Source organism: Embiotoca jacksoni, unplaced genomic scaffold, assembly GCF_022577435.1.
Source record: "Embiotoca jacksoni isolate LCO1_2020_lvr unplaced genomic scaffold, fEmbJac1.0.p SCAF_22, whole genome shotgun sequence".
Lineage (NCBI taxonomy): Eukaryota > Metazoa > Chordata > Actinopteri > Embiotocidae > Embiotoca > Embiotoca jacksoni.
The window spans coordinates 10,301,330-10,328,688 of record NW_027185363.1 but is presented as its reverse complement, the minus strand read 5'-3'; the positions used below and the strand labels follow the sequence as shown (position 1 = coordinate 10,328,688).

Genomic DNA, 27,359 nt, shown 5'->3' with positions numbered 1-27,359 from the left:
ACAACCCAAATATTGCTCTGCAACCCCCATCTCAGGGCAACATCGCTCTCAAAGCCCAATCAAAGCAAAATCTCTCTCTATTGTTTCGCTCCCCTGAGCCAAACTCCAATATCAGCACTGGCACATGTAAGGGAAACTGTCCATGTGGCAAAATGTCTAAACCCCTCATTGTTGTGCTTTTGTTGCCGCTGCCTCGCGATACCGCCACACGCTGTGTCGGCCATATATATCTGGGAGTCCAAATTTTTCCACTCTTAGACTGTGTGAGTAGTTTGGAGCAACTATCAGTTGAAAATGTCTCAGTACTCAGGAAAGGTGAGTACCAGAAGGTGTTTCACAAACAAAAGTAAATCACAATGACAATTAACTTTGATGACTTGTCCAACCTTTGACATCTATTTCGCATACTAGCCAGAAAGAAAAACGATTTTTTTTTTAACAGAAGAAAAATACTTTCATCTTCACTGTTGTGGTGAAAACAGATTGTGTTCTATGAGGGAAAATGTTTCACGGGGAGGAAGCTGGAGATCCGCAGCGACTGTGACAACTTCCAGGACCGAGGCTTCATGAACAGGGTCAACTCTATCCGTGTGGAGAGCGGGGCCTTCGTCTGCTTCGACCACCCAGACTTCAAGGGCCAACAGTACATTCTGGAGCACGGAGAGTACCCTGAATTCCAGCGCTGGAATGCCCATAATGATCACATGGGCTCCTGCAGGCCAATCAGGATGGTAAGAGTGTGTGTGTGTGTGTGTGTGTGTGTGTGTGTGTGTGTGTGTGTGTGTGTGTGTGTGTGTGTGTGTGTGTGTGTGTGTGTGAGTTCCTAGGGACAAACAAATATTAAGGGTAGCAAGAAAAACAAACAAAAAAAGCCAGCCAGACTGGTAGCATATGTCAAAGAAATCAAAGTAGAATAATTATAATGAGTTGGATTCGTAATCATCCAGGTATTCGTCTTGCAACACAGATTCACATGTTTTCACATGCTTAGCTGCATTAGTGCACTTCAGACACAGACAGTGGCCTTTACATCTCGTCCTCCGCATGTATACGTTTAACCTTTCGATTTCGATAGATTCAAGTGTTTGCACACACACACACACACACACCACAGCCTCTGTCACTCAAAGAAGAAAGCCTTGGACGTTTGAAGAGAGCTAAAGTCAAACACCGTTGCTATGACTCAGCGAGCATGCATGTCATTATCCTCCCCAGCACGGAGAGCACTACAGGATGGAGCTGTTCGAGGGAGACCAGTTCAGCGGCCAGTGTGTGGAGCTGTGTGACGACTGTCCATTCCTGCAGGCACGAGGCCTGACCAAGAACTGTGTCAACTCCATGAAGGTTTATGGAGACGGAGCGTATGTATCTCTAAGGCCACAGACTGTGTTTGATTTAGGGCTTTTCAACCTGTGCGAAAACATTCTGATTTATTATACCTCAGTGACGGATTGCACTTCTGCGAAACTGTTTCAGGGACAGTTCGCTGAAATACCAGGAGGATACTATTTTTCTTACTTGCTTCTTAACCATGTAGATCGTTTTAATTGTCAAGAGTTATGACACCCAAGGTCCTCACAACGAAGAGTAGAAAACAGGACATGGAAGTGTGAAGAGACAGATGGAGGATTGTATGCAACATAAGTCCAGCTAGACCGGAGACAACCTGGGGTTCAATTGTTTTAGAACCACCGTTACGGAAAAAGGTTACTAGAAAAATTGGATATTTAAACAATTTTAAAATTAAACAATTTTAATTGGAACAATTTCTTTGGCGGAAAATAGTTCCACCAGTTTTTTTTGTGTTGTCATTATTATAGAGTGTGACTATGATATTAAATATACACAAAGGCATTTACTGTAGAGACACACTTGTACCTAAAAAAAATATACATACATTTAAATAAACATGCTTTTAAAGTAAACAAAAGTTGAGCATGAGTTGTAGGATGACCTCTTGTACGAAATCAAGGCAAGCTCAACAAAATGAACAAAAAATAGAAGAGAAACGGGAAGGGAGGGAGGGACTGATATATCTGAAAGTTGTTTTAGTTGGATTTTTACATGTAATTTTTCAATGCTTTTAGTGCCACAAGCAAAATTCATGAATGGCAATGTCCTTGGTTTCAAGTCCAAAAGACCTTTGATGGAGACCATTTTAAATGTCTGTCTCTCTCACCATTTATGTTTACTGAGCTAACTTTTTCATCCCTCAATATTCCTTTTTCGACAACGTACAATATGCCTGAAAATCATATCAAATATTCATATTTAAAATTTCGAATGCGTTAATTTTTATTTATTTGTTTTCCAAACAGCTGGGTGTTGTACGAGGAGCCTAACTACCGCGGCCGCATGTACATCGTGGAGAGAGGAAACTACTGCACCCACATGGAGTGGCAGGCAGAGAACCCCAACATCCAGTCCATTCGCAGGGTGGCAAACTACTTTTAAAACCACCTCACTGTCACTGGCGATGTGACTGCAGGGAAAAGATCAACCGGTGAGATGAAAACCCTGCAACACTCTCTTGAATGATCCCAAACTGACTCTGTGGAGCTCGAGAATAATAAAAGATGAAGAAAATGTTTGACATTGCTTGTTGTTTTTATTTTTGTACTGAATTATTCAAAGGATGAAATAAAGTAGTAATGCTACAGTATCTTCAATCTTATTTCCATTTATTTTGTTGTCTTTTTTATGCTCACTCAGTGTGCAACTCCTAACTTAACCGGCGCAGTTTATTGTAGAAATGGCTACACGCTATGATTAAGGTAATTGCTTTCTATTATATGCCATAACTACAAAACCTTTAAGTGCTGTGCTTTCCCTCATACTAATGGATCCATTACCAAGTTATATGAGGTTTTCTGAACACCACTGAACACAGATTAATAGATATATGGGGATTTTATTTACCAGGAGGGCAATTAAATTGTTTTATAGTGAAAAGCTTGCAGTCTAATAATAATAATAAAAAAAAAAGAAGCTAAAACATCCATTCTTTTCACAGCCGTACAGGTGAATGTTTGGCAGTCAGCAGTGAACAAAGGAAGTGTGTCCTTCCCTCTATATACAGTGTGTAAATCAAGAGTGAAAGAGAGGTATTGCACAGGTCGACGGAGGAGCTTCACCTGCCCCGGGGAGCTCTGCTACCACCTAGTGTCATTCATCTACTTTACTGTGAAGTAGCAACGCTCACCTCAGGGTTCTCAACGTGATCACAAAATGGGGACTTTTTTTTAACATCATTGGCAAAAAAAAAAGAGAGAAGCTTTTACGCAGTCTTTAATGCACATATATATGTACAACATATGCGTGCCATGTATACTGCAACGCATGTGGTATCAGATGGGTATAGGTAGTACTTAACAGCCTTTCGCAACCCTATTAGCTCATAGTTTGGTTCATTTTATGTGCCACTACATCATGTCCCACATGCTCTCATTCTTCGAGGAATGTCACGCCACGGTTGTGGCTGGTGGACCTTTAATGAGCACTCATGTGCTTTCTCTTCCAACTGTCATGACAACAGAACATCTATCTTTACAAGGTTTCGCTCATGGCCTCTATCGAGTTACAGGGTCAATACAGGATAGCTTAATAAGGAAATGCTTTGTCTTGAGTTACACTCAACGGCACTAGTTTAAGGGCGATTACCTATAGCTAACCCTATTCCTGAGCCATTTGCTGCTGAGTGTCACCAACATGCCATTAATCTGGATGTCAAAGAGGGGAAAGAGAGAGGAACCTGTGAGTGAGGCTTAATGGCATCTTAACAATGTCATTGTTGGCTCTCTGCGATGATGGGCCTTATTATTTGAAACAAAGGACTTCAGTTTTGAAAAAGTATTTTTTTTAAATGCTTAGAGGTAAAACTGCATGCCTTAAAATGTTATAATAATAGGTGACTATTCTGTCAAAAATACACCTTGATTACTTGCTCTAAGCATTTATTCTTAAATGGGGAGATTATAAAAGAGAAGTATACATAATCAGTCAGAAGAAAAGAACGTGAACTTTAACTCTTTTCAGTGTTACGTCCTGACCACACAAAACACACTTAAGAAAACAGACTCTAAAGAATGACATGTCATTGTCTAGGTTCCTGTTTGGAGATTCAAATAAAAAATGCTGCATTGTGCCATGGTTTGTCTCTATTTTAGATGTAACACTGTGGTGGGGAAATGAGTAATTAGAACGAATACATTTTTTAAATAGCATTTATTGTATCATGTTACTCCAAATTAGGTCAGCTATTTTTAGCACTGCCACTTATGCATAAAAGATCATTCACAGAAAAAAAAAGAAAAGAAAAAAACCCGAATTTATCACACTTATGAGTCTGCTAGGGATATTTGTCAAATTTATACAGACGAAAGAGGTATGGTAGCCTATATTACGTAAATAATACGACCTCATACATTTAGATTTGGAATTTGTCCAGGCTTCCTATCTGTAAACTACTGCTATAAATATATATATATATATATATATATATATATGTCAAAGCTACACCAGCCGGTTCACACCGATAGGATTTTTGCTGTTTTTCTCAGTTATAACATCATTTCAGTGTTATTTTTAAAAGCGGTTTATAATATTAAATTTACTGTAACCTATACAATTGAATAGGTGCCGACTAAAAAAAAAAAAATAAAAAAAAAAAAAAAAAAATCATTTAAACCCGGAGCTAAACGATGAGAACCGAATAGAAGACTAACATCCCAATCCTGACTACAGAAAGTGCAAGTGTAATATCGCTCGGAACCGGGACAATAACACCGGCGTTGGAAAACGCACATCTTCCCTCCGGCACTTCCGTTTCTTCTTTAACGTGCGTAAAAAAAAAAAAAAGAAAGGAAAAAAAAAAAAATGTGGTAATTGTCGACGGGAGGCGAGAATAAAGTCATTTCAGGCGTGTATCTGCGGTGTCGCGTTAAGGTCACTCGCCGGCTGCCTGAATTCCCCTCTTTGTGTTTACACATCCGGGTTTCCCTGTTTTGCAGCCCATTCCCCATTTAGAAGCCATTTTGGACACAGATCAGTAACATGCATGTAAACCCCGACCGACCTCCCGACGCAGCCGTGCTACTATTCAAGTGAATAACCTTAAAAAAAAAAAGAAGAAAAAAAAAAGAAAAAAGAGCGCTGAGCTTTCGCCTCGGATGGTTTAACGGCTTCCTACTCGGTTTTTTTTTTTTTGGATCCACTTCCGACGGGAAACGCTGCACCTTTTAACGGACTAACAAGCCCGGCAGTCAATTAATCGCTCCTATCTTTTCTTGCAACATTGTTGCAGCGTCGCGGCTGTTGACACGCGTTGTGGTGGTGGTGGTGGTGGTGGTGGAGGAGGTGGAGGAGGAGGAGGCGGCGGCGGCGGCGGTGGTGGCGGCGGAGGTGGTTGTTTTAGGCTGCTGGAGGGGACCGGAGGCCTGTGGTCGTTTTGATCCCGGACTGATGTTTTTGGACAACCTGAGTTTTAATGTTCGCGACGGGACGCGGGGGGAATCTCTGTCCTGTATTTAAAACGGAACATGTCTTTTTCGTGGCTGACTTGTTCACTTCTTCTGGGAACTTTATGCGCAGGTAAAACGGCCGTTCTTTTGCTTCCGAAATTTGCAACAGTTTTGTCGTGTCCCAAAAGCAGACGATATTTTGATTGGGAAAAAAAAAAAAAAAAAAAAAAAAAAAATGTAGTTTTTGGTGGTGCGTTTGAAATGTCGACCCGCGAACGAGTACACGTTTTTTTTTTTTTTTTTTTTACTAGTTGTTTAAACTTTGTTGGCAGCGGACAGCTACTATCGTTCAAACTGGGATTTTTTTTTTTTACGCTCCCGATCGTAATCTCCTTTTCTCTGTTTGGCCCTTAAAGACACACATTATTTTTTTTTTTACACTCCGCAAATGATTTGAGCGATAGCCGTTTCATTTTTCCAGTTTAAAACATTTTTTTTTTATTAATCACACGCATTACGTAGTACTGTTAGTGAATACATGTATGCTATAAATATAGGTTATTTATATATATATATATATGTACCCAAATTTAAAACTGTTGCGTCCCCCTCGCCTTCCTCAACAGTGGCAGGAATAGAAGGGCAGCAGCTGCGTCAACATCCTGAAACCTTAGAGGCGACACATCTCGGGTCTTGTTTGCGGTTAAAGAAGCTTTGAAAACACGCTTCCTCTGGAAAGGATCTTCGTAAATCAATGGCGTTTTGGTTTGAGTTAGACGGCAGCTGTTGTCTGAAGTCGCGTCTTTATGGTAAATCGGAGGTTACTGTTCCGCGCAAGCTCGGTTTCCCAAAGCCCTTTTTTTTTTTTGGAAACTCGGTACCACGTGAAATTGAACACGAGGGTTGTTGTTTTTTGTTTTGTTTGTTTGTTGTTTGTTCTTTTTCTTTTCTTTTGTTTGGTAGTGTTTTAGTGCGACTCGTTGGAGAGCAGGAATTTAATGCGTGGAAATACACTTCTTCCCTGTAGCTGGGTGGTGTGTGTGTGTGTGTGTGTGTGGGGGGGGGGGGGGGGGGTATGTCCTGCTTTGGCTGCATAGTTTAGTTTTAAAAAAAAAAAAACACAACAATACTATCCCCTTCGGTTTGTCCCCTCGAACTGTGATAAAACTATCGTTTAAGGCACAGCTGTCTTCATGCATGCCAAATAGCACGGCGGCTAATGCCTTTATGGTTTATAGATTAGGGTGGACGGTAAGCTGCTTCTCCAGAATTCATGTTGTGGTGTAAAAGGCTCAGTAAGTGTCAGAGGGAGGGGGTTTGGGGTGGTGGGGGGGGGGGGGGGGGGGGGTTTGGGGGATGATCTTGTAGTAAAAGTCCTCCTGGATCATGTGACCACAGATATCAGAAATACCATCTCGGCTCAATGGAGCATTGGGCATCACTGCTCTGTGTGTGTGTGTGTGTGTGTGTGTGTGTGTGTGTGTGTGTATGTTTTATCCTTACTACCTTCCTTCCCTCCTTTTTATAATGAGCATGACGTTTGATCATTGCATGCATCCCTGTATGCTATAATGAAGTCCATTGTATGATGCTGGATAGCTAAATGTATGTATGTATGTATGTGTGTGTGTGTGTGTGTGTGATGGGTTGGTGGGGGTAACACTGGGGGATGGGCAGGCTCCTATAGGCAGGGATTTAAAGAGACAGGCACTATTTTTCCTCTGTGAACAAAGATTAGGCATGAATGTCCAAGCTGTACTGTGAATGACATGTACAGCATATTATCTGCTTTAATGTTCATCGCAGATATGTCTTCCGTGTGAGTGTGTCCAAGAACTAATCCGACAGAAGGAATAATAAAAGCCTTTTCCCCTTAAAGAATTCAACATTGGGAGACTGACAGCTATTGTTACATTTCAGTTTAGGGAGAGTACGTATTTCCTGTTAAAAGCCCTTTAAAGAAGAAGGTCTTATCTGTCTTTGCAGATGTGTCTCGAGAAGGATACAGGAGTGCTTATCTATAGAAGTAGCGTACCGGTGTGCGCATGCTGTGTTTCGGCACCACGGCAGGACATATCGTTGTTTTATAGCTAATTAAATTCTGTCATTTTTCCTTCCTTTTTACTCTCTGAAAAGATCTCTTAGTTAATAGGATTATTGTGAACTAGTATTCAGCAACAATTTCTTAGCCCCGAGGAGCTCCCTTTTCACTACAGAGAGCTCCCAAACTTGGCCACATGCCCGAGTGATGATAGAGGCTCCGCTCAGAGATGTTTCTTCGTGGCACAGAGCGGATCCTGCGCCATATGTCTGTGCTTCCGCTGTTGAGTTTCAATTCATTACGATGTGAGCTGACTGCGTCCTTCTGTCCATCTCAGGGTACAGTCTTGGCGAAGCAGAGACCCGGGAGTGTGTGTACTACAATGATAACTGGCGTACGGAGAGGACCAACCAGAGTGGCTTCGAGCGCTGCGAGTGGGAGAAGGACAAGCGACTGCACTGCTATGCCTCCTGGCTCAACTCCTCAGGGACCATCAAGCTGGTGAAGAAAGGCTGCTGGCTGGATGACTTCAACTGCTACGACAGGTCGGGTCACCGAGCGGGGGCACCCGGGCCACCGTGCTTTTACGTTTGCATTTTAGGTGTCTGGCTCGTACCCAGAGTGCCCGGCTGCGATGACAACAGAAATATCTGCCTCAGTGCCCACAAGCGCTTCATTACATCCTTTTTATTGTTTTTTTTTTTATCTCTTATTTTCAAGGACAGAAATAAATGATGAGATGCTGAAACTATTTGTCAATTAGCCAAATGACTTTAAAAAAAAAAATGCCAAGGATTGGCTAGTTGTAGCTTTTCAACTGTGAGTAGGAGGCTTTTTTTTTTTTTTTTTTTTTTTCACATCTCTGAAAATGGGATATCTTTGGGCTCTAGCCTTGGTGTTTAACAAAACAAGCAATTCAAAGATATCCTCTCATACTCTGAGAATGTTGCAGAGGACGTTTTTCTGACATTTCAAAGAATAACTTGACAGATGAATCAACATGGAAAATCGGCAGCCGCTGAACTTAAAAAGGTTTGACAAAATGTGACACAAAACAATAATGTAAGATATATTACCTAATTAACTGCCCCATTTTAATATTGTTTTTTTTAAAGGTGTTGTCAGGCTTTATCCCCATCATGGGTCTCAACGAGTTATGTACGTTTGTGGAGCGACCACACACGTCTACTGAGACGACAAAGATGCGGCACTTCCTTTAAACACGCATATTCAGATTGTCTGATCAGTGGTCAAAAGCCCAGATATTCAGTTTTCAATGTTGTAAATCAGAGAGTAGCAGAAAATATACAATATATTAAGAAGTTGATGCCAGCAAGTCATTTCCCAAAAGAAGGGATCTGTGTTTGGGGAAACGCTCTGGAACCAGTACAGCTCTCATGTAGCCCGTCTGCAAATAGCCAGATAGCCTTCAGCGACAGTGCAGAGTACAGCTGGGTGTCCACACCCTGGTGATGGCCGATAGATATGGTGGCACCGGGCCACTCAGGGTTTTGGAAGTCAGGAGGGGGCTTTTTAAACGGGCCCTTTTATCAGCAAGCCTGTGTCGAGTTGTGGCACAATCAAACCTTCCCGTTGTTAATATTCCAGCCGCAGCTTTCGGGAACGAGCTGGAGACCTCTGGTGGCTCGTGGGGGCAAGCTGGAGAAACGAGAACCGATATAATTGATCCTAGACGACACTACTGTGTGTGTGTGTGTGTGTATCGGATGTCTTTCTTGCAGTGTTTAGTGGCCTTTTAATAAAGTCAGCTGTGTGATATGCAGTTCCTGTGAGTTGTTGAATAGCAGCTAAATGACTATTATTTTCAGTGACACTGAGGAAATTGGAGGATTCTCGCAATGTAGACGTAAACAGCGTTAAAAAGCTTTGCTAGAATGGCTTTTAGACAAATTATGGGTTCTAGATACAAAGCTGTTGAGCGTCCAAACAGAAATAACTTTGGCCTGAGCTGTTTGGTTAAATTTAAACCACGGAAGGAATATAATGGGTCGTTGAAAATTAAATTTATCAGGGGGTCAATTTAATCTGAGGGAAAAGCTCCATAAAGTATTTGGAGCAAACGGAGCAGGTGGGAAAATTTTCGAACAATTGATGTCACAGTGATTAATGGTGGTATCTGCAGTCACGAATGCATATAGTTAGAAATCCTGCGATTCCTCTGAAATTGGATAATTTGCTAACTTAATAAGAGTGTAACAAGATGAAATGATTACAGTAAAAAGAAAGTTTTGATCACCCAGCGGTCAAGCACTTCATAAAATGTCGTCTTTGCGCCTCATACATTGGAGTCAGTACCAGCCAAAGCCCAGGGATGCAAGTGTTCAACAGTCAGGACAATAAATTGGACAAATATTGCTTTGCCTTTCCTGGTATAGCAGATATAGGACAACAAGAGCCAGGCTCTCTCATCTGCCTGGCTGTTCAACACTGTTATTTTGGTCTGACTGATGATTGGACTCGTTTCTGGTTTTAGTTCTCAGAACAATAACGTCCGTGTGTCATCTGTTGTTTTTAGGCAAGAGTGCGTCTGCTTGGAGGAAAACCCTCAGGTGTTCTTCTGCTGCTGTGAGGGCAACTACTGCAATGAACGATTCACCCACCTTCCTGACATGACTGGCAGCGGCAACCGAGGTGAGCGGCGAACGCGCACTATATACTTACCTGATGCCGCGACCCCTTTTACAAAACCTTTGCATTTAGTTGTATATGTTTCTTTTCTTATTTCTTGTTAAACTTGGTGGGTTTGAGACTCATTTTTTTTTTTTTTTTTAATGTTTTGCATTTCTCTAAAATCAATTGTAGTTTATTTGAAGCCAAATGTGAGACATTAAGAAAAGATTGCACATTAAGGACAGTGCTGTTGAATTCTGCAGATTTTGCAACCCGCTGTTTCCGGAATGCAAAAGTACACTGAGGTTATTTGACTTGTATGCTTGTGTGTTATGTTGCATAAGTCCGTATCTTTATGTGCATAGTCCAGTGCTGATTATCAGCTTACTACGTCAGATAAAAAAAAAAAAAAATGTGAAAAGTTTTTAACAAACTGTCACTCGGCTGTTTGGTGCAGTTTGTAATCAAAGATTTCATAGTTGAGGATCAAGGTTGGGACAATCCGGATGACGCGTTACCCTGCTCTTTCAAAATCAACCAGCTCTCGCGGCCTGCGAGGGACGCTTGGGTTGACGCTAATAACCTACACGTCACAAAGCTGGCACGCTGTAATTATTCCCGTTTCTCCTCGACAGTGAAAATCCGGCCTCCATCCCGAGTGCCGTCCCTGCTCAACGTGCTGGTGTACTCCCTGCTGCCGCTCTGCGTGCTGTCCCTGGCCCTCGTCCTGGCCTTGTGGATGTACCGCCACCGCAAACCTCCCTACGGCCATGTAGACCTGAGCGAGGTGAGACGGGCCGCACGCGACTCTCCACTTTAAAGTGGCAGTCACATCAGTAAACGTCACGCTCGTCACTTTCCCGCGTTGTAAACGTAGACGTGTATTTATCAGTAGAATGAGAACGGCGTTGCCCTGTTTTTTTTTTTTCTTTCTTCCCCCCCCCCACCCCCTATCAGGATCCTGGACTTGTTCCTCCATCTCCGTTGGTGGGTCTGAAACCACTGCAGCTGCTGGAAATCAAAGCCAGGGGGCGCTTCGGTTGCGTGTGGAAAGCCCAGTTAATGAATGAATATGTCGCTGTAAAGATCTTCCCTGTTCAGGTATGTCAGCAATGTTGATTCAGTTGCAATTTTCCCACACCATAACCAAACACCAGATTTTCTGAAAAATATATATCCTTCGAGCTTTGGAAAAAAAAAACAACAACCACCCGCAGTATTCTGAAGGTATTGCTAGACTCCTTGTGTGACATTATTAAAAGGACTTTCAAGGCCTGAACCCTACAACTCTTCTGCTTTTGCTCGCAGGATAAGCAGTCGTGGCAAAATGAGCGGGACATTTTCATCACTCCGGGCATGAGACATGAGAACATCTTGCGCTACATCGCTGCAGAGAAGCACGGAGCCAACCTGGAGACGGAGCTGTGGCTCATCACGGAGTTTCACGAGAGGGTGAGCGCGCATGTCCCCTCATACAGTGTACACACACACACACACACACACACACACACACACACACACACACACACACACACACACACACACAGAGACCTATACATAAAAGCACAAAGCAAATTCATAGGGAGTTATAGGGCCTCTATGTTGACCAGAACTGCTTTTCTAATATCGGTTGAGGTTTTTATTTACCTCCAAAAAGTGCTGCTTTTTTTTTATTAAAAAATGTCTTCGCATACGTCTGATCTGCAGTTCCCAGTATATCTTAAAGCAATAGAGCTGCGCTGCTTACATTTACACAATTGTGTTTTTTTAAGCATCTTGTGTAAAAGATAATTATGTTTTGCATTTGATGTCAGATATTACAAGACAATATTGCGTGTTCGCTCCACATAATGCTGCTGTCATAAAATACCTTGAGGCTACATAGAACATCCTGTTCATTGGCCTGTAATAAAACAGAATTAAACAATAATTGCCAGAACCACAAATGCGAAATGTGGCAATTATGTTCATGTGATGACTTTCAAGGCTCGTCCTCGTATCACCTTTTTATTATTGGCGACGATACAAATGTCTTTAGTTACACTTATTTTCTCATCACCGCTCAGGTTTGCATTTATATTTGTATTTTTAACGCTATATTGTATGAATTTAGACCGTTAGTAAATCTTCTAGACGTCACTATCTGGCGGGATCCAAGCTGCAGTTCTTCAGTTCTGCTTGGCTCCCTCCCTGGACACTGACTAACTGCAGAGCTTCTGAGAAAAGGGATTAAAAATGAGATGCTTGTGCAGTCGGTAATCCTCGATCTTTCGTGCGTTTGTGTGGGAGCAGGGCTCGCTGACAGACCACCTGAAGGGTAACACTGTGACCTGGACCGAGCTGTGTCACATAGCAGAGACCATGTCCCGCGGCTTGGCCTACCTCCATGAGGACATTCCCAGCTACAAAGGAGAGGGGCCCAAACCCACAATTGCACACCGGTAGGAAACTGATCCTGGAGTTCATGAATTTAATCTTTGGACCTCTTTAAAAAAAAAAAAAAAAAAAAAATTCTGATTGTTGCTTCTGATTTCAAGTCAAACCTTAAATTAGCACACTCCCTTCTGGTTGTGCTTGAGGTTCTAATTTACCCTGAAAGTCTGGGGACTAATTTGTGTGACTTTTGTGACTAAACATCACGATAATGAAGGCATCGTAATGACTGTTGGGAAATTACTTCCGCAGAGACTTCAAGAGTAAGAATGTGATGATACGGGATGATTTAACTGCAATCATTGGAGACTTCGGGCTCGCTGTACGATTCGAACCAGGAAAACCTCCAGGAGACACTCACGGCCAGGTATGAAGTAACCCGGATTTTAGTTTTCATGTCTGCACAGACTCTCAACGCATTAACACGTCTTCTAATTTTTCATAAGCATTTTACACAGGCTTCGCTCATCTGTTCAAATATAAACACCCTTTAGTAAATATTGACTTGAAATGGGTGAAAATGTATGCAGTCCTTCATATTCACAGTCATTCATATTTAATGTTATTTGAAGAGACTGTGTTTTTAAAATAAGTAGGATCTAAGAGTAATGAGTTCTGTTGATATGAAAGCATAGTTTCCTTTTGCTTCATGATTAGGCACATTAATTGTTGAGTCGCGAGCAGGAAGTGACTTTTAAGGGCCAAAGCCACGTTTATTATTTATTCCATATCATCTTATGTTTCAAGGGTACGATACCCGATGAACTGCTGTTTAGAGATGATTTTTAAAACCCACATGTGCTTTTAGTCGATGAGGTTTGAGGGAAGAAGTAGCCTTGACTGCCATCTGGCCGGTACTCGTATAAACTTGAATCCGTTGTGCGTCCAGGTGGGTACGAGGCGTTACATGGCTCCAGAGGTGCTCGAGGGAGCCATCAACTTTCAGCGAGACTCCTTCCTGAGGATAGACATGTATGCTATGGGCTTGGTGCTGTGGGAGCTGGTGTCCCGCTGCGCCGAGACAGACGGTGAGTCAAGCCGTGCAGGAATGCTGCTTCCCCCCACAGGCGAAAAGGTCTCTTAGCTTCAGGCCGGACTAATAAACGAAGAATTAGTTTTCGTTTTGTCTGCAAAGCAATGTGATCAAAGGCCAAAGTTGTAAGGCGTGTAAAGTTACTCGTTAAATACAGAACTCTTGTTTTGATTTGACATATTTTCCAAATAAAAGCACGGCACTCTTTTCTTGACTTGATTTCTGTGTCAAACTTTCCGCTCTGTTGCCCCCCCACTCCTCCACCCCTTCAGGTACAGGCGAATACATGCTGCCGTTCGAGGATGAAATAGGCCAGCATCCATCCCTGGAGGATCTGCAGGATGTGGTCGTGCACAAGAAGATGCGTCCAGCCATCAAGGACCTCTGGCTCAAACATCCTGTGAGTAACGGTGGAAGAATAGCTAATGGAAATTTCAGCAGCAATACCAGGATGTTGTGCATCCTTTTTTTTTTTTTTTTTTTTCCCAGTGAATGAAGCTCGATCGTTTGAGGTCCTTCTTCTCTGAATCAGTTTTCTTTTTGTTCCTTCTGGAACTTTGTCAGTAATGTCTAGAATTTCAGTGAGAAAGCTGGATTTAAAAATTTTTTTTTTTATAAAGTTAAATGGTCGTCAATTCGAAATAATAAACAAACGATCAGCCTTTTAATAAGAAAAGTGAAAAACAAATGCAGTATTCTAACTTCTAGTTTATGGCTGCAGGGTCTAGGCCAGATGTGTGAAACCATTGAGGAATGCTGGGACCACGACGCAGAGGCCCGACTGTCGGCCGGCTGCGTCGAGGAGCGCATCAGCCAGATCGCCAGGACGATCGGCAGCACTACCTCAGACAGCCCCGTCTCCATAGTGACGTCTCTCATCAACGAGGACCTACCTCCCAAAGAGTCCAGCACCTGAATGGGTGGCACCATCCTTCATCTGAGCTCCCGACTTTTTATTTTTTTATTTTTTTTCAAATCCAAACTCAGCGGATCTCCGTGAATATTTAATGACGTAAAGAAAACAACTAGCAACTTAAATGCAGCTGCTATTTTATCCCAATACTGGTATTTTTTTTTCCTGTTTGTTTTTCTGTGTTTTGAAGTCAGATCTTACTAACACATCCATCTGCTGTAGTTAAAGTAGTAATAAGCTATGCGATGGGCACATCTGATAACACCCATGTGTCAAATTTTAAATGTCGTCATTACCTCATGTATTTTATTCTGTGTTAGTCTATTTTTTTATTACCTCATGAGTTGCTCTGTGTTTTTTTTGTTTTTTTTCCTGTCGTGGTCATGATCGTCTGCGGCCAAATTAAATGAACCTTGTGCTCCAAACCTCAGACGACGTGCTGCACACCTCGGAGGAACCATTTTGAGACTGTTAAAACAAAATATATTCATCTTCCTCAGGGGTCGAAGCTTCTCGATTTTTAAACTCGGACTGTGCTCCCTTATTTTAAACCTGTGAATTCCTCAGAATGGAGTAAATAAAGATTTAAAAAAAAAAAAAAAATTAAAAAAAAAAAATCGTAGCACAGCTGTTTTATCATAAGGGAGAGAGCTGGATGGGAGCTGAGCAGTTGGATTGGACTTTTCTGGACTTTTTGAAGATTTTGGGACAAGTGTCTTTGTCCTCGGGGATCTACCTCTCAGGTATCCAGTAGGCTTCTTTGGAACATTTTCTCTTAAGTTGAGAGCCAAGCTATCCAGCTAGCTTTCATGAACATATTCCTGGATTTACTTTACTCTCTCTCTCTCTTTCGTTTTTTTTTTTTTTCTTTTTTTTTTTTTTTTTAATTGTTGAAATTCAGAGTTACTCCCTTGCCAGTGCCAGGGGCATTGACGGATGCTGTCTGGAGTTGCAATGTTACACATTCTTAATTTGAACTGTCTGTGTGGGTGTCTGTGAGCGTACGTGTGAGGAGACTAAATGATGTGAGATGGATAGAGAGCGTGTTTTTAAAGAAAGAACCACGGACAGGTAATTAGAGGGGGGGAAGGGGGGCGGGGGGTATCCTTGCAAGGGCCATACTTGAGTAAGCAACATGTCTGTTTTATTTCTTTTCCATGGGTGTTTGTTCAATAGACTCAGTCGGACATCAGTCCCCCGATACCTCAGTCACTGTATGTCATGCAAGGAGAGCTCAAATGGTTGCCTTTGTCTCAAATGCAATGCCATAGTTGTACCATAACATGAATACCATACATTGAATGTCCGTTATGCTGCTGTGACTCTTCCAGGATACTCAAGGATTTGTAGATGTACATGTATTCTTTGTTAATATAACGCTAACATGTGATAACTATCCACGATATTGAGTGAGGCTAATATTCTGTGTTTTTGTTCTTTGTTTTTTCTTTTTTCCTTTTTTTTGACTGGGTAAGCCCTCAGCTGCTTACTCCTTCAGACTGACCTCAGATATTCTGACAAGTACCTCAGGCTTTTTCTACATGTATATCAAATTGTGTTATGTATTTTATTGTGTTTTAGTAGTCGAGATATTTTATTGCTGGTTGGGCCTCTTTGTCTGTGGAGATTTTTTTTAAAATAGAGCCTGACCAGTTTTCACAGTGTTAATGCTCTACGAACCTAAAAGAAGATAGGCAGATTCTTGTAAATATGCGTGTACACACAGTTGCCGAACACTGATCTTTTTTCTTTTTTTTTTAAATACAAAATCAGGGCATTGCTGTTCTTATTTCACCGAAATGGAAAAGGATCTCTCAGTTCCACATCTACATATTTACATAATTTTGACACCTAGCCCTGCGATTGTTTTTTTTTTTTTAATTTTTATTTTATTTCAAGAATGGTGGTTTTGTTACTGATTTAAAAAAAAAAATGGTATCAGTTCCTCTGGATCAGAAGCTGTTTGGGTAGCACTTGCATTAGGAAGCTTAGTGTGTATATCATCAAGAACAAACAAGCAAAAAAAGAAAATTCCTTATGGTTTGGTGCAGGTGGCTTCTGTGATTGGCCACTCGTTTGAAGTGCTGTTTGAACAGTATTGCCTCAATATTAACCTGCTGATGTGATGTTCAGAACTGTTTAGTGATAGCTGAGCCCTGCTGGACAACACACAGACTGTTGTGCTTTGATTAGTGTTGTGGAAAGATGGTGATTTTTAAAAGTGGTCTGTAACGCTTGCTGATGTGCAGTTTTAGGAAAGGACATTTGAAAAAAATAATAATCAATCAATAGAGAACAATGTTTTTAGTGTTTGGAAATCATCATTGTATTTGTATCCACATGATTGACTGAATTGAATGCAGCACCATTAGGATTCATGTAAACAGTGGCATGTGCATGGTCCAAGGGTCCAGCAATATTTATTATACAGCAATAGTCATTTGAATATCATAGTTGAAGTCATCACCCTCAGCTGTGGCTCAGCAGTTTGGTTCTGCAGATCAATAAAGGACATCTCATCACACCTGGATCATGTTCTGATGGTGAAGACACGTGTTTCAGTCTTCTGACAACAAAATACCAGGGGTTGAATTCCTGTGTGAGCTGAGCGTGGCCCAGGTGCTTTCACGAATCGTGCCAGATAAAAACAACGGTCACGTGGGGAAAATCTGACGTGATCGGCTGTTACCTCCAAATACTGTCTTACACCCAGCTCTTCTGAACAGAAAAACCAGTTACCTCATGCAGTACCTCGTTAGTAACACTAACACGGAGTCGGTCTCATCTTCAACAAAAAAAAGAAAGAAAAAACTTATCAATTATTGTGTATATATTTACCTGACAAATGTATAGGGGTTTCTTCTGTTTCATGTGTGGATCCTGTGAAAGCAAAATCTTTTTATTTTTTATTCTTATTTACAGTCAACATATTGTTCATTACTCGTAGTGTGAATGGATGTTTGACTGAATTGTGTGACCTTCCCTGTTTATGTGAACTCTGTGTGTGTGTGTGTGTGTGTGTGTGGGGGGGGGGGGGGGGGGTATGTTGGCTGGTTTCACTAAAACAGTACGAATGGTAACTTTATCTGTGAGTTGAAATGCTTAGAAATATAAACTAGATGAGAATACATCCATCTTTTTGTATATGAAAATAAAGACAAATCCTGATTAACCATGGAAATGGAATTCTTTGAGTCTGTTTAAACATTTTTACATAGTCCTAAAATGACACATTATTTCAACATAATACAAAAAAAAACCACATTTCACTAGGGAAAAAAAGGAGTTGGTACTAGTCTGATGGTGCATCCAGTAATTGCAAATACAGCAAACTAGCTGAGGAGTAAAAAAAAAAAAAAAAAAGGATATATCCAACATACTGTCCTTTCATATTTGCAGAGTCTATGACATGTCTCAATATTTTTGGGCTGAATATGTACACTAGATGGCAGCAGTGGTGCCAGTAGTTTGGTTTGGTCTATTATTTTATTTGAAACAATTCCCATTGTTAAATGAACGAGGGTTATGAGTCTGATCATTTCTTCTGCCTTTATGTGGATGAAGCACCTAAAATAAATCAAAAGGATATTCTAGCAGTGTTTTGGGTTTAATATATATTATATTCAACCTACAATTTAAAGAGAAAAAAAAAATCAAAGATGCAGACATATAAACCAAAATGCAATAACATATGCTTGATAATGAAGGCTTGTTTTTTCTTTTAAGAAATTGGGAATACTTGGCATATCTGTCAGTGGTCTTTGTTTCTTTATGTCAAAGAACTGGAATAAAATTGGAACAAATGTAATGTGTTTTGCAACTCGGGCAGTACTGAATACAACATTATATTGTAACTAAATGCTGAAAATAAATCTGATGTTCTTGCACAAATCAGACTGTTGTTAGCGCATTCAGGGGTCATCCGTACAATCCAACCTCAGCCGATATAGCAACGTGATCTCGGGCCTCTCCCATATTACACATTATATGCGACGCTGCAAGTTAAAAATCACACCTAAAAGTTTATTCGAAGTGATCCTTTGAAGTTAGTCTCCATCTGAACAAATCAATTAATATAAAACTAATAACAGTTCCAGCTGAGGTGGGTTTTTTTTTTATATATATATTTTTGCGAACCCTGCCTCCAAAACGTCCGTCGGTCCGAGAAGGCATCACGGAGCTGTCCTCGGAAAAGGCTCCGAGCCAATCAAAAAAGACGCTTTTTCGCCGTCACGTGACAAACCGACTCGCAAATTACGATTGACTTGACTCGAGAGTTGCCGACAGTCCGCTTACCGCTCGACGTACAGTGACCGTAAGTAAGCTGACAACTTTCCGCCTGGCTCGGGAGTTTATTTTCCTCTCTTAACGGAAACGTCCCGGAGCTTTCGCCGCCTCCGATAAAGCAAAAGATTTTGTTCGGGCCATTATGTCAGCAAACTGCCAAACAGGTAAGTTTAAAAAAGCGTATTTTTGGCTGTGCCAGCAAAAGCGAGTTTATGACCCGGGTCGACTGTTTTTTTTTTGTTTGTGTTTTTGTGTTTGTTTGTTTGTTTGTTTTTTTTACCGGGCGAGCAGCATCACTTTACTTTGTAAACTGTCCGTGGAAAGAAAAGTTGGCGTAGTTTGCGTCGCTGTTTTGTAAAAGCCTTTTGTTTTGTTAAGTTGACTTTGATTTGAGTCTTTTTAAAAAAAATTTTTTTATATATATATGTGGCTTTTTTTTTTTTTTTTTTTTGTCAAAAGTGTTTGTCTGTATTGGATGATAACGTTATTTTTTACAAACTAGGTTTAGCTAAATTAGCTAACAGGAAATCGTTGGTAAACGTTGAAACCGATGTAGCGAAGTAAAAATGCTAAATAAAATCTATTATGCCACAATAGAGCTCATTTAAAGAGATTAAAGGACTTTTATGGGAGGCAAAAACGACCATAAATCATGTTAACGATGCGCATGCTGTAAAGTCAGTAGTAAGTGTCACATATAAATAAAAATAGATATGATAATATACTCTGGTTTAAGTGGCTATTATAGATATGTAACAGGTTTAAAAAAAAATATATATATAGTTGTACAGTAGATTAATAAGTTGGGGGAGTGAAGTCCCACGCAGACACACACACACACACACACACACACACACACACACACACACACCATTTTTCACCCATCATTCTCCCTCTCTCAGCCGTCCAGGTACCAGGGCAGCGTGTTGAAATCAGGGGCTAAGCCGCCCTGCTGTACCCCCCTGCGAAGGGAGGCAGCTGCACTGGCTGCTGGGATGCTCCGGAAGAGCAGCAGCAGCACCAGCGGCGGTGGTGGTGGTGGTGGTGGTGGTGGTGGCGGCGGCGGGGGGTCAAAGCACACCCAGGGACTGCCACGGCATCACTCCAAGCCCCTCACAGAATCCCTCTCGGCCGGATCCACCAAGACCTGGGATATAGGCCGCAGCGCCAGGAACCCAAACCCTCTGAGCAGCATGGGGCTGACGTCCCGCCTGATGGGGGCGCCGGGAGTGGACCCAGAGTATGTGATGGAGCTGGTGAACGACGTGCGGGGGTTTGCTGATGTGCTACTCGGCCTCAAGGATGCTTTCCAGGATAAAAGTAAGTTCAGGGGAGCGGGAATGCACAGGTGTCGTGCAGGTGCTGCGGGGGGGGGGGGGGGTTATTTATCTGGAAAATGACAGCTGAAGAAAGAAAGTGCATCTTTGGCTACTCTTCGTGTACACTATGACTTTGATAGACGATGCTAAGTATATCCTTGGGGTTATGTGGTGATAGAGTGCTGTGTGTAAGGTTATTATTGTGCCTCTCTTTCCACTTGTCTATTTCTACTGAAGCTGTGATTTGTTTTTTCTTAGATGTCCTAGATAGACCCCGAAAAGTGGTGGAGAATGGGTTGAATTCAGATGGTGGCTGAGAGAACAATATTTATAGTAAGACAAAAGCTCGAAAGTTCAGTTTTTCCAATTAAGTAAATACTTTATTTCAAATCAAACAGCAGCTGTCTTGCGCTCGTGTCTAAAGAGGCATCTCGTCTGTTTACCAGCGGCGCTATAGGTGACTAAAATCCCTCGACGGTAAACATTGTAAACACACACAACGTATTAACAGGATGTCAAGATGTCTTTGGATAGTTGTGCAAAGGAAACACAAATACCAACGTGTTAACTCGCCTCAACAGCGTTGCAGTGAACACTTTTCTCTGAATCACTGGTAGTACATCGCACCCGTTGCCGTCCCTTCTCCGCTTCGATGCAATATTGTGCCTCATAAAACACACAAAATAGCTGTAAAGCGTTTTGAACCAAAATGTATTTTGTGGCGTTACATGTAGGTAGTTAACGGCCCAACGTTTTTGCTGTTACGACTGCCAGCCAGAACCAGCCTGTGGAGTGTCAGTTGGCAGCGTGATAACAGCCTCACGACCAACAGGCTTGGAGTGGTGTTAGTGTCTTACCATCAACCCACACACCACACACTGCCACGCAGACGCACGAACACCAGAGCAGCAGACACCAGAGCAGAAACGGGTCACTTACGTTCTTTCTTTCTGTTTTTCGCACTTGGTTTTGATGGCTCGCCACTTGTTTGCAGACACAGACAAACACTCAACTCACACCAATGCCGATACCTCACAGTAGCATAAAGACTGACAGTGGCTTGCTGCATGTCACTGTCAGGCGGAAACCAATTATTTTTGTCATTATAAGTCACTTCCATTTGACCGACTGATAAGTTACTCTATAAAATGCAAGAAAAAACATTCCTAGAGCACAAAGGGACATCTTAAAATACCCCCTTTTTTTATTTGAACAAACACTTAAAAACGTAAAGACGCTCAGTTTAATGATCAATTAATTAAAAAATCTTTTAATTACCCAAATTATATGCATCTGCTGTGGTAAGTAGAAATAGATTTTGTACTTTGATGTATGCTATAAAGTCATTTCCTTCTGTGCAATTAATACAGTATGGGCCACTCTTCGCAGTACAGTAGGAGAAGTAAAAGTTGCACAAGACGCATACCCACACACACACACACGCACACGCATACGCACACACACACACACACACACACACACACACACACACACACACACACACCACCCTACTGTAGGTCTGGCAGTGGGAGTGCGTTGTTTAGCCATTCCTCGGGCTGGAGGAGTGAGACCGCGGTGAGAGAGCCTTTGGCTTACGGTCGTGCTGAGTGTTGCTCTGAGCAGGCACAAAAACATTTGGGGTATTTGCCTCCCCTTCAACAATGGCCCTTATTCAGCAGGTGGCATGAAATCATAGCATATGACCCCATAATGTCATCTGGATTAGCGGTTTATTTTTGCTCCTTTCCTTTTTGTTCTCCGAGACACCGACACAAGCAGAACGGAGGGATAACTCACGCGTGACGTTGCTACTACAGTGTTGCTTCCTGTCCGATCAAAAGTAAACAGTGAGTCATTTGTTGTTACTAACTGGTGACAAAAAGAATGGGAAGATGCTTGTAGAAAGCTAACAAATTAGTCAAGTCGTTCAAGCTTTCAATATAAGCTGTATGGTTTGAGGCGGACGGTAAGACCAATCCAAACAACAGCCCTTTTCTTTTAAGGCTAGCGAGTAGGAAACAAAACAGACATAGGATCTCTGAGGTAAAAATCTGATTTAAAGATTCATTAACTTGAGTTAATCCGTATAGTGCGCATCCTGAGTATTACCAGTAATGAGCCTGGCTCCTGTTTGCTGCTAATGCAGCACTCCTGGTTGTTCCTTCCTGAAGACAGACACAGGTCAACGTGATCTCCAGATTCAACCACAGAGTTCATGGCACGTGATATTGTAACCCTTTGGGAAACATACCTAAATGTTATGTCAACTAGACTTCGCTTAATGCGAAGTAAACGTGTTTTTTTTTCTCGGCTCAGTGTCTTGTGACTCCACGGTGGCGATTTGCTAATCTCCACCTGTCTCAGGATGTCAACATCTTGTCCATCTTCACATGTCCGTGTCTGCGTTTCCTGCGTTTGGATTTTTAAGACTCGTGTTTTTATGTGAGGGCTCAAGGAGTTTTCACAGTCTGCACAAAGTAACAGTCAAAGGTCTGTTTTAAACTGATTCAAAGCAGGAGATGTCTCTATTTTGGTTTTAGCACAAACAAGAAAAATGGTGAATAAAAGTCTCTGTGCTTTTAGTCTATCGATTGCAGTCTATTGAGCTGACAATTGTTAGTGCAAAGTATTTTTTTCTTGATTCAAGATACAAATTCTTATGAATGAACCAGCATGATTGTAACTATAATAACGTCACATAATTATAAGTAATCATTAGTAATGAGAGGGTGCGTCAGCTGTTTTTGTTGCGTGATTAGCCGCGTGTGTTGTGTGTCTTTTGCTTGAAAAGATAAATGGCGTCATATTAACGGGTCTCTCTTCTTGGTTGAGGAAAAGCTGCAGGAACAAACCGGTGAGAGAAGCGGGGAGGAGGTTAAAAAGGCACGTCAGCTCCCCCTGTTATTCTTTTCATATTTGGAAAGGTCCGTCGCTGGCGTGCTGCGTGAAACCGAGACAGCGTTGTTGTTTTCTTTTTTGTTGTTGTTGAAAGGCGTGCACCCTGTTGAGATCTCGCAGGTTCTCTCCTCCCCGTCGCAGAAAGGCCGTTTTCAGTCAGCGCGCCTCCCGACGGCTTCTCCCACAGAGAAAACTTCATGTCGGGTTTAGTTTGGAAGATGCTTATTTTTTTTTCCTCGCAAGAGCCCCCACCAGTCTCTCGCTGGAGGCGACGCGGCCACGCGGCGTGTTCAGTTGACGGAAACCCACTGGGGAACTCCGTCGGTGACTGTACGCTCGAGTTAACGAGACCCGCCGCATTCACAGCGACAACTTCGCACCTGGAGATTCCCCAAGGTCAGATCGTGGTGTAGATTTACACTTTCTCCGGGGGGGGGGGGGGCCCTCGGTCCCACGGCTCGCAAGAATCGTTGCCCAACAATAATCAAGCTGTCAAAGAATGTAACCCAAGAGAAGAATGTGAGGCGGTATGAGTTTTGACCGAGTAGGTGACCCCTGTCCCTGCGCTCCTGTTGTTCCAAAATGATCTTTAACCACTCGCAGAGTCCCATCGACTCGCACCGTTGATCAGTGACCCTCAGCCTGTTATCCCTCTGCATCATACGCCAAATATTGTTGGCGATTGCCCGAACCAAACTATTTCAGTTAAAGTACCCGCAGTGGTAAATAACGAACCGTCGGCGCGTCGATTTTCCAACACTTATCTTGCATATTTGTCGTTCTCTTGAAAAGAGAGCGGAGAACATTTGAGAACAACACCATGACTTGCGCACGCGGCTTTTGCAAACTGAAAGGGAAACGCAATCGAGCAGTGACACATCAAACCACTCAGGAAATTCTTGTGGTGATTGCCCGTCGAATGTCAAACATTTTCCACGTGTTGAAATATTCCTGTTGCATTGAACCTGTGCACACGGCGTGATGGTTAAATCCCCCCTGATGTCACAATTACAAGCATTTAATGGTAATGGTACAAGAGGAGTGAGTGCACAGCGCTTCAGGGCCAATGTAAAAAAAAAAACAGAGAGAGAGAGACATGCATTAAAAATGTCAGGCCATTTTCGTCATTCTGAAGTTTTCAGTCCAATCGGTGTTCTGCTGCAGAATACAGCAAAGTTAATGGTTTTAATCGGCATGAAAAAAAGGAGTCCTCCACACAGCCGAGCTGCTGTCCCCCTCCCATCCCCCCCCCCCCCCCCCCCCCCCCCCGCTCTCCTGCATACCCGGCATTCCTTTAGAACAAATGTTCACTTGTAGCTATAGTGCCTTCAATAGACTAATGGTAGGTGCGAGTGAACATTTACTATGAAAACTCATAAAAAAACAAAAAAATACATATATCAGCAATTCACATGAAACAACGCAGGCAAGGTCGTCTTGTTATTTAGAAATGAAAAGTGGAAAAATTGAAGCCTGTTTTGAAGGAGTCCAAATATATTTGTCATGGTTATATACATGGCACGAGTGACACGGGGAAAAAAAATTTGTAAATGGATCAGTTTTTACAAAATGAAACAGTTACCATGAGGTCACATACTGAGCAACACCTCCCACCGCCGCTTCACATCTTCTCTTTTGCTTTCTTGGTGACCGTAAAGGAACGAAACGGACTGCAAATTTCATCCCAAAAGGTCAGTATTTTCTCAAATGTGTAGAAATTTTCCAAGAACCTCAGTGGTTCTCCCTTCATCATGTCCAAACATTTTAGGAATGTGTGCTGGGAGAGGAGCGGTGTAAGTTATGGATGGTGTACGGGCCAACAGGGCTGAACAAGGGTGAGGTTTTTAACTTTAAATGGCTCATGTTACAATAACAGAGAGCCATCGGGACTCCATCTGAAACTCTTTATTTCTTTGCAGAGTGTCCAGGTCACTTTTTTTTTTTTTTAAATTCTTTTAGCTTCAGGTGGAAAATGTTATTTTGCAGCAGCACTTCCACTGTTCCACTTCAGGGCAGAGCAAACGCCTCCCGGCACAGCTGGTTGAACGCTTATTTACTCAATGTATAGTGTTCGTTGTACAGTTTGTTCAGTGACGGATGAACTCTGGAGGTATGCGACAAAAAAAAAAAAATTCTTCACGTAGTTTAATGCTGCGTTTAATGTTATTGAATGAGGAAGAACATGTCTAACTGACTCACAAGTCCTTGTTCCATGAAAACTGTGGCTTTTCTCCACCGGTGGCGTCATCATGACACTGTGACAAGCTCTGGCTGTACTCCAGTTAAACTGCATTGTTCTGTGTTTCACAGTACCAGTCTGTAACTGTGTTATTGTCAGAAGGAGTATGCAAATGAGCAAAATGTTCACTGAGTGTTTGGTCGCATCTCAGGAACTTGTCTACCTTACCGAGGCTCGTGACGAAGTTGTTTATTCGTGGTCTTGTTTTTCTACCTGCTCAAAAATGTTTGTACTGAGGTTACATGACAGTTTTGAAGGTTAAATCCGGCGGATTCAATTGAAACTAAGTCCTTTAGTCGGCCTATTAGAGTTAATACTGGCGGTTCTTGTCCACTTTAGGCCCGTTTTAAACATTTTAACCAGTTTAAAGACCTGTTTACTGCCCATAAAGCCACCACCAGTGTAAAAAAAATAAAATAAACACAGCAATAGCTTCCACACATATCTCCCCCTTTCACACAAGTGCCCCTGTGCCAACTCAAGTGGCCACTTGCAGGTGGTGCCTTCAATCGGAAGAAAAAGCAGAAATCTAGCACATAATGGTTTAATGGCCTGCTGCTCTTAGGAGGAAGAAAGGAGAGATTTGTTGGGCAGTAACTTTCCCCTGTGATGCTGAAGGATGTTTTTGTGCAAGCTTGTGGTCGGGGTGTGTTTCCTGGGGTGGGATTTATGGTTATGGGCTCTGGATGTTTGTGTAGGACATTGGTCATGGCGAGGGGTGGATTAGCCAGTGGAGCTCCTGCAAGCAGGGGGACGACACTGCCGGTGATTGGGTAGAAGTGCTGAAAATTACAGCTGCGGGTCAGGCTCGGAGCAGCGAAGGGGCCAAGGCTTGTGCTGTTTGGCGAGACAGACTGGTTTTTTTTTTTTTTTTTTTTTCTGACAACAGCAAAAGCAACTAACATTATGTTTGAGAAGAGACGCACCAAAAACACAACTGCGCTTGTCCCAATAAATTCTACAATGTTTTTCATGTCTAAAAGAATTGGTTATGTCTCTTTCCCATGCTGTCATGGGATGTCAGATGCTGTTAAGTGATGTCAGTCATTCAGGCAGGTGGAGATTCAGTTGCAAAATCTTGTACTGCAAACTTTCTTGAGGTGACATCATCCTCCGATGTTCATGAATGGGCGCAAATGCAACTCACCAACGGTGCCAACCTTCCTTTGCTCATAAACAACATTTGCCTTCAGCTGTTGGTTATTTAATCGATTTAAGTCATTTTTCAGGAAAGAAAATGCTTCAAGCCGTGTTTCTCTTTAAAATGAAGTTTCTCTTTAAAATGAATATCTTACATTTTGGACAAGACAAAGCAAAAAAAAAAAAAAAAAAAAAAAAAAGCAATTTGAATGTCACTGCACAGACACTCAGTGTATCTGACATCTGATAGACTGTTTGTTCTTTCAACGAATGTGCTCTTGTTGCACCTGCTGTAAAGTTGTCGTTCCCCCCCCCCCCCCACCAAAACATGTAATGAAGTGTCAAAGAATCAGCCTTGTGTGTGTGAAGCCCGGACCTCACAGAGTGTAGTTCGCTAACAGTCCGAGAGAGCAGGTAGCTGTTTATGGAGTGCCTGCTGTTTACCGTCTCTGAGATGTCCGGGCCTCACTCTTGTCTCCAAACAAGGCATGGGAAAGACGGAGAGGCACCCAGCAATGCCGCTGGTTTGTTTGGACGGAGGGGGGGAAATTAGTGTTTAGAAATGGAATCCTGACCAAACAATTCCACCTGTTGCAGATCAGGTTGCTGGCAGCTCAGCAGTGTGAGCACAGTCGGCCACAGTGAGCATTTTATGTTTTCTGGCCTCGTGGTTTGTGATTGAAGAGATTTGTGGATAATCTGAGTTTGGCTTAGTTGGTTTATCTGTGGGGAGGGTCCCGAAAGTGGCCGTTTCCATTTGGAGGGGAGCTCTTGGGGCGATGACTGAGTCAAGACAGAGCAGTTGCGTCACCACTTGCGGAATGTGGACTGATACACATCTGAAAGAAAATCTTGAGAATCATCTGCTGCTGGGGGGGGTGCGAATGTGTCACCTCTCCCTCCCTTCTAGGCAACAGGAGGGATGCTCAAGGCATAATGTGGCCTCCGATGGTCTTCCGGTAAAGC

At 42.3% G+C, this 27,359-nt stretch overlaps 3 protein-coding genes across 3 annotated transcripts in view; all 3 read left to right on the top strand.

The window, feature by feature from the left end:
* The first annotated feature begins 253 nt into the window (after positions 1–253).
* On the top strand, positions 254–2,569 carry LOC138203299 (gamma-crystallin N-A). The gene is made up of 4 exons (XM_069158059.1): positions 254–315; positions 483–731; positions 1,216–1,361; positions 2,319–2,569. Exons 1-4 carry the CDS (start codon positions 295–297, stop codon positions 2,452–2,454), a joined length of 552 nt encoding a protein of 183 aa, XP_069014160.1. The 5' UTR covers positions 254–294; the 3' UTR covers positions 2,455–2,569.
* A 2,834-nt stretch (positions 2,570–5,403) lies between these two features.
* On the top strand, positions 5,404–17,681 carry LOC138203180 (activin receptor type-2B-like). The gene is made up of 11 exons (XM_069157883.1): positions 5,404–5,589; positions 7,838–8,045; positions 10,037–10,152; positions 10,767–10,918; positions 11,089–11,232; positions 11,440–11,583; positions 12,424–12,572; positions 12,817–12,931; positions 13,454–13,592; positions 13,870–13,997; positions 14,319–17,681. Exons 1-11 carry the CDS (start codon positions 5,538–5,540, stop codon positions 14,511–14,513), a joined length of 1,542 nt encoding a protein of 513 aa, XP_069013984.1. The 5' UTR covers positions 5,404–5,537; the 3' UTR covers positions 14,514–17,681.
* Positions 17,682–18,859: 1,178 nt separating this feature from the next.
* Positions 18,860–27,359, top strand: part of LOC138203179 (rho GTPase-activating protein 29-like) — a 28,616-nt gene continuing 20,116 nt past the window's right edge. Inside the window, exons 1-2 of the mRNA XM_069157880.1 lie at positions 18,860–18,961; positions 19,700–20,117. Of these exons, the coding sequence (XP_069013981.1) occupies positions 19,793–20,117 (325 nt within the window). The 5' untranslated portion in view covers positions 18,860–18,961; positions 19,700–19,792. The remainder of the gene's footprint in view (positions 18,962–19,699; positions 20,118–27,359) is intronic.